Below are 14,191 nucleotides of genomic sequence, written 5' to 3'. Positions count from 1 at the left end.
TAACTATAATATATAGTACTAGTATATATTAATATATCAACATATAATAAGACTTATAGTATAAATTATAGTATATGTATAAATTTATAATAGTATTAGTATAGTTAACTTAATATGTTAGTATTAAATCACTATAACTACATAAAGTATTATTTAATATAGTATTAGTGGTGTATTACCAATTTATCACTAACATATAGTATATTAGTAATACTACTAGTATAGTTATTAGTTATAGTATTGGTACTAAGTCTATAACTATATATATTTAGATCAATGTATTATTATATTCTTTAATGTATAACTATAATATATAATACTAGAATTATACAATTTATTATGTAATTTTCATTTAATAAGTCACTTAATTTAATTTAGTATTTTAAATAAATATTTTTTATTAATCAATTTTTTTTTAAAAAAAAAAAAGTTGGACCGACCGGACTGAACCATCCCGAATGGGACTAGACCGAACTGGTCCTTAGGCTATTCGGTCTAGTCCAAGGTGGGAAAAACCTAGACCGAATAGGTCCAATCCAGTCCACAAAACCTCCTGGGACTGGACCGGACCGGACCGGACCGAACTCTCCCCTACTCTCAATTGATGTGATATGAATCTATGATATGGTAACAAAAAGAATAAAATGTTATTTTTCATCTCAAGTAACTTCATATGAAAATCATTTAAATCAATGATAACTTAAAACGTACCACGTCAATAAATGAGAATGATAAAATTTAAAACGAAGAACAACAACTATGAAAGCAGTAGGGTTATTGCAGAAGGATGATGGCAGTAGTGTCATTACCAAAGCCACAAGGGCCAGGTCTCATGGGAATGGGGCTTTCCAGCCACGATTGGTGTCTAGAAAATGCAAATGGCACACCAAGACTAAAGACTGTTTCCGGCCAACCCTTTATTGGGTTGGCCTTGGTTTAGGATGGGTTTGCTGTACTGTACTTTTGACACCCTTTATGGGTATTTGTGTTTTCAATACGTTTGTGGGCTCACTTGGGTGAGTTTGCAGCGCCATATTCAACATGGCTGTGGGGAGTCCTGCAAATTACCAAATTTGGAACTCAAAGGTGGGTTACCAATTTTTCTTCTCTGTTTGCTTTTTTTGCCAATACAAGTTTTTCTAACATTTATATGTTTGTATCGGAAGCAGATCTTTCAGCCACTAAACAGTGAGTTGCTCCTCTCCATGGCCATCCAAAATCAGGGACTTCACTGAGTGGCAAATCTTTTTCCATGGCAAGTACCATCCAATGGTTACTTGGAATAGTATCAGTGTATCACAACGAAAAGCTACCAGATTTCAATGTCAACTCTTCCACATATTTACCGGCTGTTAAATTCGTCTTGCTCGTGAAAAAAAGAAGTCCTTTTCACTAAATTTGAGATTTGGGTTAATGTAGACATTCCTCAGTGTCCCGACTGTCCGTAGAAGGATTGTTTGAGTAAAGAATAACCTAAAGCAGGGTCAAGTTCCCGTGGTTGAAGTACATTTTCTTGGATTCTATTTAAACCGGGATCTCACCGCCTGGAGTCCGTGTGGCCACTGGTGGCAATGTTTTGGTTAAAGCTAGTTAAGGAGGTAATTTTCCAGAAATGAAACAGGAAGCCGTGGGGGTTGGGAATAGAAATGATTTATGTTGTTCCCATTAGAAGTTAAAAAAACAAAGTATCCAAGAAAATATGCCTTTTTGAGAACCAGAAAATAATGATATCAAATTGCAGACCTACTTTTTAGTTGAACAGTTAGATGGGAAATTGCTGCCTTAGTGCAAATTTGCAAAAACATCTAGATCGCACTCTTCTATACCTCAAGTATGGTCGGGTTTTATTTTTAAAAACAGATCAGGTCTGAATTTATGTATGTAAGAGAAATAACAGAGTTCCTAGCAGCTCAAGATCTTGACAAGAAGTTATACACCTCAAAACAGTTAATGCATTGTTGTTCTATTCGTAGTCATCCTGCCTTGAAAAGCCAGAATGAATAGGTAGGCACTTCAGTTAGCTGCTCAAAAGTAAGAAATCTCATTGGAAGAGCTTGAGACAGAAATGGTGAAAACCTGATGTTAGACTAGGATGAAGGCTATTGCATTTATAAAGAAGAATAAGCCTGCAAATCAAATGAGGTTTTTTACCACCAAACATATTAAGAAATTTTTTAAGTAAATTCCAACTCTCTCAGCTCTAAACTGAACTCATCCTGAATGGTAAGAAACCATAACAGTCAAGTCAGCTTCTTAATCATATGCTACTTGTCATGATCACTCTCTCTTAGAACCCTAATTCTTCTACTGCCTTGACCCTTCAGAATCATTTTTATCTGAAGGTTCCGGTTGCTGTTTCAAAGAACCTGCATCACCTCGGCTCTGCCCCATCTGTTGGTAAAACTGGCTCAAAGCTTGAGAATTCAACATCCCAATATGACCATCCTGCGAAAGACCAAGCTCCAAACCAGGTACTTGCCGGTTTGTTCCACTTACAATCTTGGAAAAGCTCATTGGACCCAAATTCATATCAGGAATTTCAAACCCAGGGAACCCAAATTTAGGAAAGAAATTCCAGTTTTCACTGCCAAAGTTCAACGATGACTGACTTGAATTATGAACAAACCCTGACCCAATTCCACTAACGGAGGGCCACATCCCACTTGACACATGTGCCCTACCCAAAGTCCCATTCATCATTGTCCAATTGGCCCTACCTCCTGACCCCATAGCTGGCCCTAGCATTTCCACCACTCTATCCAAACCTGCTGAAACAGACCCCTGTTCAGAAACAGAGGCCCCTGCAGCTGCAAGAGCCGAAGCTGGAATAGTCCCACTACCAGTTGCAGCCATGATCGATGGCTCTGCTTGCTGTAAAAGCCACTGAATTGTTTCACCATCAGACTTGTGACCCAACTCTCTGGTCAACTGGAAAACCCTTGCTGCGCATAGAGCTGGCATCCTTATTCTTCTCCCTCGACCATCCACTTTTTTATGTCTGTCCTTGGTGGAGCTTCTCTTGGGAGCTAACTGCTTCTTGTTATCATCCTTGTTTGAGATCATGATTTGTAAGTCTGTGATCTCTGCAGGCTTGTTCTCCGCCATGTCTGCCTATTGGGGATAAATCGAGAGGGGGGGCACCGGGGTTCCAAAAGAACAGGGATGAGATGGGGCCTCTATGATTGAGGAAGGTGACCTCAAAAGGCTTGGATGACCTTTCAATGTCATTTGTCAATGGAATTTGGCTTTCGTATTCAAAAATTCAAACCATAATAATTTTAATTGATAAGATACTACTTTTCTAACCATCTGCCTGCCTTAACGGCTAAGATCAACTAAAGAATTAGACCACAATGGGTGTAATTTACCTAATCCTTATTTTTTAAGATAAGATCTATATGAGGATAGTGCTACTTGATATGCAGCTCAATGAAAACAATATGCTTATGTTCTCTTTCTATTGTCTTCACACAAACATGCCATAAGAAACCCAATAAACCCCGCCAAAACATCATATGATTAGATGCATAAACAAAATAGTTCTGATATCTATGTCCAGTGGCAATAGAACAATAGGTATAAGGTGAAAATTTTCCAGCCATCATGGATCCAACTCTAATGTCTTAAAGACCCACCAAAAAGGAAAACAGAAAAGAAAGCAGTCCCACTTAATTGTCAATTTCTCCATCTCCTTAGTCTTGGACAGCAATAAACACCATTTCCTTCGATCCAAAAACTAGTTGCCTCTCTGTTTTCCTTATAAGCGCTATCACAATCATGTCATTGAAAACCAGAGCAATCATGCGCTCATTGTGCCACAAATGGTTACGTGATTTGCTAATAGGTTTGATTTATGTCCGGTCTGCATGAGCAAGGCATTGGGGTTCCAACTGTCCTGTAATATGAAAACAACAGGTTCTGTGAGCATATAAAATGATGTGATGGCTAAAGGGTTTTGTTCTTTGGGCATATAATAATAATAATAATTAGAGTTTCTTAATATGTCAATGAGCTGTGATTTAATAATTTCAGAGAAATTTACTCAAACAATTATACTTAATATATATTGTGGGGTTCACAGTCTTTCTCTCAGCTTTGCATCTGATAATCGGATAACAACTCTGTATCAAACATGCAATCATATTAGCCGAGAGTTAGTAGGTAGTCTATTATAGTTCAACGCAATGGGCCATGCAGTCTTGCAGATAAGCTTTATTTTTATTTTGTTGGAATTGTAGGCCAAAACTGAAACATGAGGCAGATTTTGATAAGCAAATATGATTGACAATTTTAACTTATATAAATCGATGCAGATAAGAGATAGGGACAGAGAGTCACTGTTTCTTGATGGGTGAATCAATACAGAAGAATGTAATCTTGCGATGGTATCACCCTACAAGGACTGACATTTCTAAGGCTAGAATGAGAGCCGTAGTCCACTTTTTTCTGCATATGATAGCAACTACGTTCAATAAAAGCTGAAAATGCTTTCACATTCTTACGACCAATTAACTGAGAAAAAATATGATCGACCAAACTCGGCTTTTTTTCTTTTCTTTTTAAACATTGACCCAACTTATTCAAGCAAACGGTAAGACAATTTAATAGTAGATTTCTTTGAAGGATCCTTCTATTATAAAAGGTGCATTATTTTGCAGAGAAAATATATCGGAAGCTGCAGATACAAGCTTCATAAGAGCATGGGGATGACTTTTCTTCCTTTCTCACTGCTTTGTTTGGAGGAGATCAAAGAATAATCGTGCTGATAATAGTGGGTAGGTGAGATACATTACCCGAGTTGTATTATTTTCTTGAATTGTTTCTCACGTGTGTTGCCCACCAAGGTGACAAAAGAGGTCCCTTCAAAAGTTTACCATTGAAAATTTGACATATTACCCAACTTCTCTTAAACACATATGTAGCTTTATTGATTCTTTAGTGATTGTGTTTGATTGCGGAATCCTATGTGAAAAGGCTCATCATTTGAAATCTTCTCTTGGCAGCAGAAAAACAAAGTTTGGAAGGCGTGTATACGTATTTAAAAGTATATATACTTTCGTGCTTTTGGCTGCAGATATCAAGTAGTTGAGGATGATCTATGGACACTTCAATGATGAGGACCAAAAACAAAGAAAGAGAGCCTGAAGATAAAAAAAAAAAAAAAAAAAAAAAAACAATGCAACCTTACGTGTAGGCTTATAATCATGAAATGAATGTGGCACGAAGGTGCAGAACCTTCGATTGTTGTACCCTTTGATGTCTCAAGCCCTAACAAAAATGGCAATGGCTCGCACAGTTTGTTGCCGGAGGTCTTTGATAATCAGGATTCAGGAAAGATCGTTGCATGGAGGTGAGGTAAGCTAAAGTCTCTGTTATATGACATGGCACAGCCCTAGTTTCAAGGCTCCAACTTGGCCTGAGAAACATATTTTTACACTTGCTGAAATCTGATGTCAAGTAAAGTTAATTTGATATATTGACTTTAAAGGTTTCTAGTAATTAGAAATGTTATGAATAAATCATTATCAAATAAAAGAAAACAAACGATAAGATCCTAAACAGATTTCATTGACTCTCTCTCTCTCTCTCTCTCTCTCTCTCTCTCCATTCTCAAAACACTCAGCCAAAAGACGCCCTCCCATGTTCGGTTACTCTCTCTCTCTCTCTCTTCTTTGTATCTACCGGCCTCTTCCATGTCCAGTTAAATATCTCGTTTGAGAAGTACTGCTAGATTCACAAAAATATTTCACAAACTGTTGTAGGTAAAAATCTATTTTACAGTAAAAATAATTTTACAAGATGCGCTGAAGTAAACAATTTGATTTGCTCAATGATGTGTAGGCAACAAAGTATACATTGATATTACTCAAACACAGACAAACATCGCAGTGCATTGAACAGATCACCATTGGGTGGTGATAATGTGAACTTAAGGTAGGTAGTAGTAGGCCATATAGAAGAAACATATGCAACCAAATATTTATTTCAACTATTTATTGCAATGGCAGATCACAGAACTATTCATTTCAAAAAGTTCTAAGCTTTTATTTTTTGGGTCTTTGACAAGTAACTTCAATGAGTGCCTAATAATCTTATGTTATAAAAAATGGGGAAAATACGTTCATGGGCAATTTACACGTTCATTAAATGCTGATTCCGTGACAAACGAGAGAATTTCATGCTTTGCTTCAGTAGCTGGATCACATTTGCTCATGTCACTAATTTCACAGTCCCCGCGTCCCTTGGACCATGTAAATTAAGCTTCTCCATCTGATCACCCGGGTAATTTCAATTTGGTGCACCCTCCTGAACAAATAAGAACCTTGAAGCTTTATGCTCACAATGGCAAATCATTCTGAGAGTCATTGATCTACGCCATCGCCCCACCGTACGTTGTATTTTGCGGCAAGATAGTGGGCCCCAACAGGTCCCCGACTACCGTAAGGATAGTATTCTGGTATAATCTTCTTCTCTTCGAGCTCTTTTAACAGAGGTGTGAAGAGTGCCCAAGCAGCATTCAGTTCATCGCTCCTGATAAACAGCCTTCTTTCCCCTTCAACAGCATCCAGGAGAAGCCTCTCATAAGCATCTGGAATCTCCTTTGAATATCTAAAATAAAATGCCAAGGAGTTTGGTTGGACTTTTAAAGATCACTTATGGTGGCACCATAATCCAACACTATAGGCAGCTAACTTTTCAAGCCTTTTGTCAAATCAACAACAAATAACATAAAAGTCGAAGATGATTATATTACGTTTCAAGGTTTCAATTAATGCATCCAGCTCAATATCAACAAAGCTAAACATTCAAAACAGAAGTGATGCTTCAACACAAAGGTTACCTACTTTAGGCTGAGACTTTAATACAGCAGTTTTGGCATGTATAAGATAATAATTAAAATAAAAATAGGAATTACCTTGCTGCATAATGAAGATTCAGGTTACTTCGGTCCAATCTCATACCCAAACCAGGGACCTTGTTATTGATCTTTAAATAAATAGCTTCGTCAGGCTGCACTCGGATAACAAGCTCATTTGTAGCGCAATCAAGATCTGTCCCAAAGTTCCGGTTATATAAATTGCCAGGCACGTGCCTAAACTGTACCCTTATCTCAGCCCTGGGTAAAAAGAAATACATAAAATAAAATGATCCAGTCCAAGACAAACAAATATGACGCAGAAGCTCCTGCCTAACAACACACCTCTTATTATGTAATGCTTTCCCAGCCTTCATTAGAAAAGGCACCCCATCCCATCTTGCATTATCTATGAAGAGGGCAGCTGCTGCAAATGTTGGAGTTAAGCTGTCATCGGGTACAGTCTTGTCATCAGTGTAAGCTGGGTAAGTAACACCTCCTTTCGTGTGACTCTTGTATTGCCCTACCACCATATTTTCTAGTTGTAATGGCCTCATCGAACGTAGAACTTTGACCTACAACCAGGGAAATATTTATATTTTCATAACAAAAAACAACAAAGAAAAACATATCAGAAATAAGCAGATTTCAGGTTCTTTCTTGAGCAGGGGTTTGGGGGAACCTTTTCATTTCTGATATCTTCTGCATCCAAACTAACTGGTGTTTCCATTGCGAATAGGGCTAGTATCTGAAGCAGATGATTCTGCATTATGTCTCTTATAATCCCATAATTGTCAAAGTACCTAGATTCAATCCAGCAAAAAAAAAAAAAAAAAAGACTAAGTTCTCACAAACAAAAATAGACGAATGTCTACTAGATACAGAAAAGTACCCTCCACGTCCTTCAGTGCCAAAATCCTCAGAGAATATCAACTGCACATTCCTTATATACTGCCTCGACCATAGTGGCTCAAAAATGAGGTTAGAGAATCGGAGAACAGATAGATTTTCCACAAGCTCCTTCCCCAGATAGTGGTCTATCCTGTAAAAGAAATCAACCACACAATCAGATTTTAGTCAGTATTCTATTCATAATAATAAAAGCCAACCTTAATTAGAAAAAACTCACCTGAATATTTGATCCTCCTCAAGATACTGTTTGAGAGCTTTCGTCAAAGCAGCCGAGGATTCTGAATCTCGACCAAAGGGCTTCTCGACAATGACCCTAGTCCAGCCATTACCAGATGAAGCTGACAAGCTTGCACATCTAACAGAATCTATGAATATATTTGGAGGTATTGATAGATAGAAGAGGCGATTAGAAACCCTTCCACCCTACAGAACCACCTCCTCATTGTCAAATAATTGAGCATAAATTCATAAGCAAGTTGTGGGAAGAGCAGATAATTGAATTTCATTGGAACAGAGGGAAAAAAAAGAAGCTCCCTCATCATATCTTGAACTTGAAGAAGAAATAGTTTGCAGTTCCATTACTAGATCATCAAATCTTTAAACAAAGAAAAAGAAGAAAACTTTACAGGTGCATTTGGGGATATAACGATGGCATTTCAACATAACACCTTGTGAGATCATATAACATGTGAAGTTATAAACCATTTCCGATCCACCCGAACACCAATTCTAGGAAATTCATATCACAGATAATGCCAAGATCTACCGTATCGTAAATCATATTCACAGTAACCACATTGTATCCCCCAGCTATCAACCAACTAATTGTAACACCAACTTAAGTGTGCCAAAGTCCTGCTTCTTCCTATAACTGAGCTTGAGCTCCAAGAGGCACTTGATAAATGGATTTAAAGAGCAAAATGTACTGCAATCAGCAAGACAGTGGCTCCAGAAAGGCATCAATTCAACAACTTCAAATTGTATGGAATTTTGCCTTTTTTTTTATTACAAGCTTCTAGTGTGCATTTTCAAAAGGCCTAGAATAAGTACTTGACAGATGAAATGCCATTTTCTTACAGTACAATACAGTGTGCATTAACTGTTTTCAAATAGATATAAATACCAAAATTAGTTGAAGTCAGAGTAGACAAATATGACAAAAGAAATATATATGTATAGATGTGCGAAGAGTGTTGGCAGCTTTTGCTAGAATGGGGTATCCAAGAAAGACACCCCGATTAATGAAAATTAAGCCAGTAAACAACACCACTGTAAGAGCCACTCCCAGAGTAAGGGGATGTTTGGACACAGAATTCTCAAAATTTTTCATAATTTCATTCTCAAATATTACTCAAACACAAAATATTTTTCAATTTCAAATCTTCAAATTTTTCATCTAATCAAGTACCTAATCATTATCCAAACACAAAAACTAATACGACTTTTACAAACTTCAAAACAAAACACAAAAATACTACAACTTTCACAAACTTCACAACAAAAATAATATTAAAAAATTATATTCAAACAACTTTTTAACTTTATTATATTTTTAGTCAACTTTTTCTCTCTCATTTCCCAAAACCAAATACAAATCTTAACTCAAACCATTTCACTACTATTTTTTATTGGTACCAGGTGTCCGAGAACAATGTCCCGACTAATCCCAAGGATGCATAGGCCCTCTGCAAGGAGTTTTCCACAAGTGTATATCGGGTAATTCAAGCGGAAAATTTTCCAGTCCGATGGCCCCTAGAAATTTTTTGCACCTAAGGAGATTTGAACCTTAGACCTGGGGGGAGCATAACCCCAAGGTTAAGGCCTTTACCACTTGAGCCAACCCCTAAGAGTTATTTCACTACTATTCACAGAATTCTGAGATACTCCAAGTCTCTAAACAAGCCCTAAGATGACCCTGTAACTTTCTACTATCTTATCACGTGGCAGTTATGAGCCACTTCCAAGTTAGATGACCATGCAACTTTCTACTTTCTTATCACGTGCAGCCACACACAAATTACCTCATGTTCCTTCAGCTTCTTGTCTAGCTCTGCAAAATTTTCTGGCGAATCATACTGCCCAGAATGGTAGAAACATCTTTTAAGAAATTGCTCCATCTTTTCAGTGCAGTTCTCCCTGATAATTCAGCAGAAAGAATATATGACAACCCAAACACCTCAAAATATTTAATAAGCAACAAAAAACCCAATGACCACACCGGGAGTAATATGCAATACCTTACAGCCAAATTCCTGAAGATAAATTACATGTATACCAATTAAGCTTCAAGTCAAGGAAGATCTGTTTACCTCTTATCAATTCTGCAAGTAAGGGTCTTGCTAACCATGTTTCTAAGGTCAGCATCAGACATCTTACTCCGAGCATAACCATAAATAGTAAATTGCTGCAATGAAATGAATTGATACTTTAAAAATAAACAATACCGCAACGATGAATACACTGATAGTATGCTGACCCACGAAAAAAGAGAATATCACAAGGGGAATTAAAAAACAAACAAAAAGTAGAAACCTGAGGGAGACAATCCTCATAATAGAGTGCAAAAAGTGCAGGGAATATCTTCTTCTTGGCAAGATCCCCAGAGGCCCCAACCACAGTAATACTGACAGTAGGCTCATTTTCATTGATATCAAATGTCATTGCATCTTTACATTCGTCCGAAGATGAAACTGACAACAACCCATCCTTCAGTTTCTTAAAAGGAATGTCATTTTCAATCGGTGCAACTGTAGTTGTCACTGCTCCTACACCCAGTTGTCATCCAAGTGACAAATTAAATCAGAAAACCAAAGAAATAAGAGGAGCGAGATCTCATCGTCAAAATAGACAATTACTAGGAACATGCTTAATCATGTATCAAATTCTGCCAAATAAATTTAACAATTGCCATTCTTATTACTCAAAACACTAAGATATAGATTATAAAGAAATGAATTTGATGACTCTGGCTTACTAAGTTAAACATGCCATATTAATCAGGAGGAGTGATTAAGAAAACAGACCTAAACGCTAGCCATATGCATGCTCATACTCCAAAAAACTAGACAAGGTTATAATTGGAGCTATTTGGAACATTATAAATCTAATTCCGCATAATAAGTAACCGTTGTGGCTATGGTGAGAGAAAACCCTATGGAGAGAGAAGACCCGCTACCACCCTTCACCCACCCTAGACCGGCGAGTGACACCACACCACCGGCATAGACAAGGCCGACGGACCCCGGTGACTTCGCTGAGGGCAGTCCAGCGTAGGTCCTGGCTCCGACAACCTGGATTTTCGCAAGACTCTCTCTCTGTCTTTCTCGGAGGCGACAACCTGTGCCTCTACCACCACCACAGACAAGACTGACGGGCTCCAACGACTCCTTTGAGGTCCCTCCAACGTCAGTCTCCCTCCAACAATTGGGATTTTGATCTGCATTTTCGTCGCCGCAAATCTGGTGGTTCTGATATGCTTTTTATTTTCATATAATCCTCGAGATGACGAAGAGAGATTATCCTGGGAGATGATCTTGTGACTTGGGATCAGATGATGATGACATGCGACATGGATTCGTCTCAGATGGAAGGTGAGAGGTGGTTGAAGGTGGAATAAAACACTTTCAGTTTTTACGAAAGAGGGAGGAAATAGCTTTCGCATCTCTGAATGTAGTAAAAGGATGGCTCAGTTCATGTGTCTAGATGGGATGGCAGCTTCGTGGGTGGCTAAGGGGATATAGGATTGTTTAGAACTCAACTATCAAGAAGGATTCTTTAGGGAGCTAAGGATGGGTAATGGAGTTCTCATCATTCAACATCATATTAATGCAAGGGGCAGCTTTCTGCAACTCTCAGAATTCCATAATGGAAGGAGGAAAGGTTTGTTGGTGATTCCGAAAGGCGCAAATGGTATTGGATGGAAAAGTTTTCTGCAGTCCATTTGAAGCGTCACTGGGTCCAAAGCCAAACAGAGGGGAGTTTGTTGATGGAAAGATAGTGGGAAGGCCTTCCTTGGTCAAAGGTGCCTCGTATGCTTCGGTGTTGAGGTCACTGGCGGGTAGTCCAGCCGAGAATGGCTCCATGGTAGAAGGAAAGAGTAAGACACTTGTAGGAGACAAAGGCAGTCATGTGACATTACGAGAAGTGGAGTGGGTCTTATGGGCTGTCAAAACTCAATTGACGGGAGTTATGGAGTATGTGAGTGATCTCATGATTAAAGTGGATAAGGGGCTGAACCTAGTCGTGGGTTTGGGTGGTGGGTCAAAAACGGACAAGGGGGGCGAGGGGTAGATCCTATGGGTTTGAAGGCCTCAAGTGCGCCGGCAAAGGGCGTTTCGACACCGTCACGGATAGGGTCGTTGGACTCCTACATCACTGTTCACACTGGTGTCACTCAGGACATCGGTAACTTGTCGTTTGACTACCCTCAGTCATCAGTTGCTAATGGGGTTGGTACTTTTTTTCAGGATTCACTTTCAGTTGAAGATGGGGATCCTTCCAGGGTCTTGAGTACTTTGGAAGAAACTGACGAGCCTCTTTTAGAAGATGAAAATGGGGTAACAAAAGGTAATACTTCCCCTACTTGTTCTATGCTTCTTGAGGGAGCAGTAGGGTCTGACAAAGTGGCATAGAAAGGATCATCAGGGAGTGGAGTACATACAAGCAATGTCCTCGTCAATGGAGGGGAGGAACCTTTAATAGTGACAGCAACAATGGACAACAACCATATAGCTGTTAAGGAAGTTCGAGATTTGAATGCAGGATATGGCGGGGAGGAAATTATGGGTTTGTCGTTAGTGTCTTGTGAGGAGGAATGTCTAGGGTCAGGAGTGCAGTTGGATAATGTGTTTGGGGATAATGTTGTTCCCCTAGTTTCTCTCCCTCCAATAAACAATATAGCGGGTTTACCATCGGATTAAGTTCAGCATAAGGTTAACGAGATTCAGCATATCATGGGGCTCTCACATGGAATATGTGAAGACTAATTTAAAGCACTACTCACTGCGATTTGGGCGAGCCACTGGCTTGAAGCCAAATCAAGTTTTAAAAAAAGCAGGGAGTTAAAGTGTCTTTCTTAGACAATCAACTACGATGCTAAGTGTGATAGCTCAAATCGAGAGAAGACTAAAGGGAGGGCATTATGAAGACATTCTCGTAGAGGGAGTTTCGGGTGAAGTATTAGTCTTACGGGAAACAAGGGGTTGGGATTGAGGTTGGGGAGGTGTGTTTAATTCCAATTCGGGCTTGATATATTTTGAGTAGTTTTTCACGGACTTTTTGGGTCTTTAGGAGGCCTCTAGTATGTACTAGTTGTTTTCTTGTATATATCTAGTGTATTTGTTACTCCTATTGACATATATAATATTTTTACTTATAAAAAAAATAAAACATACCTAAATTCAAACTTCCACTTTCCAATGTCCTCCTTCAATTCTCATTACGTATTTAGGCAGAGCATTGGTGATTTCAAGAATAAAAAATAATATCGGAAACTGAAATACTGAGATATATTCATGAACGGAAATAATCTAATTAGGGAAAAAGAAGAAGAAGAATGGAAGAAACCCACCATCTTGCGTGCGGCCAACAGAATTCGTATGGGATTGTATGGAGACCTTAGCCTCGAGAAAACGTTTAGAACTCGAAGAGACCGATACCCTCTGACGATGACCGAGCTTAAAGCATAAATAAGAAGAAGAAGATGGCGCATAAGACGATGATGGTAATGGTGAATATGAACGGCAATGGGTTGAGGAAAGGGTCGCCATCTCTCTCTCTTTCTCTCTCTCCAATGTTTGCTACTGAAAGAAAGAAAGAGACTTTCAATAAGAATGGGATCGGGAGAGTCGAGTCCGATGCTGTTTCAGAGGGTGCAGAGAGGAAGAGAGGGTAATGACCACTTGGAAAACATCGAAGGGTCACAACTTACAAGGGGCCTTGAGATCTCCGAAAGTCTGTATTGTCCTGCAAACAGTCTGGAGAGAAAATTGGAATACGGGTTCTGCTGCGTTTAGATGTTAAGGTGCGTGGAATCGAGAGATATAAAATATTTTTAAAATTATTAGTATTTTAAAATTTAAAAAAATTAAATTATTTATTATATTTTATATTAAAATTTAAAAAAATTATAATAATAAATTGAGATAAATTTATAAACCAAACGAATTATGCAAAAGAACAATAATGTTTACTTGTTTAGTCGATGATGATTGTCTTCGTAATAATTGGCCCACCATTTTTTTGTCATTTTATGTTAGGTCGGTTTTTTTTTTTTTTTTAAATGGAGAAATTATTTGTATAAGTTTTAAAAATGGAAAATAATTTTCTTATAATATTTTATATAACATATTATATAATAATGTGTTAAATAAATAGTATTTTTGTAAAATTATGTTACTTTTATAAGATATTTTATAAAAATAT

The 14,191-nt window shown here is 38.1% G+C and overlaps 2 protein-coding genes across 2 annotated transcripts; both read right to left on the bottom strand.

Moving 5' to 3' along the window:
- Positions 1 to 2,086: 2,086 nt before the first annotated feature.
- On the bottom strand, positions 2,087 to 3,257 carry LOC121257384 (transcription factor TCP20-like). Its single transcript, XM_041158374.1, has one exon. It carries the CDS (start codon positions 3,103 to 3,105, stop codon positions 2,305 to 2,307), a length of 801 nt encoding a protein of 266 aa, XP_041014308.1. The 5' UTR covers positions 3,106 to 3,257; the 3' UTR covers positions 2,087 to 2,304.
- A 2,710-nt stretch (positions 3,258 to 5,967) lies between these two features.
- LOC121257383 (glucose-6-phosphate 1-dehydrogenase, chloroplastic-like) lies at positions 5,968 to 13,763 on the bottom strand. The gene is made up of 11 exons (XM_041158373.1): positions 13,691 to 13,763; positions 13,338 to 13,569; positions 10,301 to 10,533; positions 10,078 to 10,172; positions 9,790 to 9,904; positions 7,986 to 8,191; positions 7,749 to 7,898; positions 7,539 to 7,659; positions 7,202 to 7,431; positions 6,917 to 7,117; positions 5,968 to 6,609 (listed from the first exon to the last, which is right to left on the bottom strand). Exons 2-11 carry the CDS (start codon positions 13,534 to 13,536, stop codon positions 6,363 to 6,365), a joined length of 1,797 nt encoding a protein of 598 aa, XP_041014307.1. The 5' UTR covers positions 13,537 to 13,569; positions 13,691 to 13,763; the 3' UTR covers positions 5,968 to 6,362.
- Positions 13,764 to 14,191: the final 428 nt, after the last annotated feature.

Source organism: Juglans microcarpa x Juglans regia, chromosome 3S (assembly GCF_004785595.1).
Source record: "Juglans microcarpa x Juglans regia isolate MS1-56 chromosome 3S, Jm3101_v1.0, whole genome shotgun sequence".
Classification (NCBI taxonomy): domain Eukaryota; kingdom Viridiplantae; phylum Streptophyta; class Magnoliopsida; order Fagales; family Juglandaceae; genus Juglans; species Juglans microcarpa x Juglans regia.
Note: the sequence above shows the minus strand (reverse complement) of the source record. Positions and strands in the feature narration are given on the sequence as shown.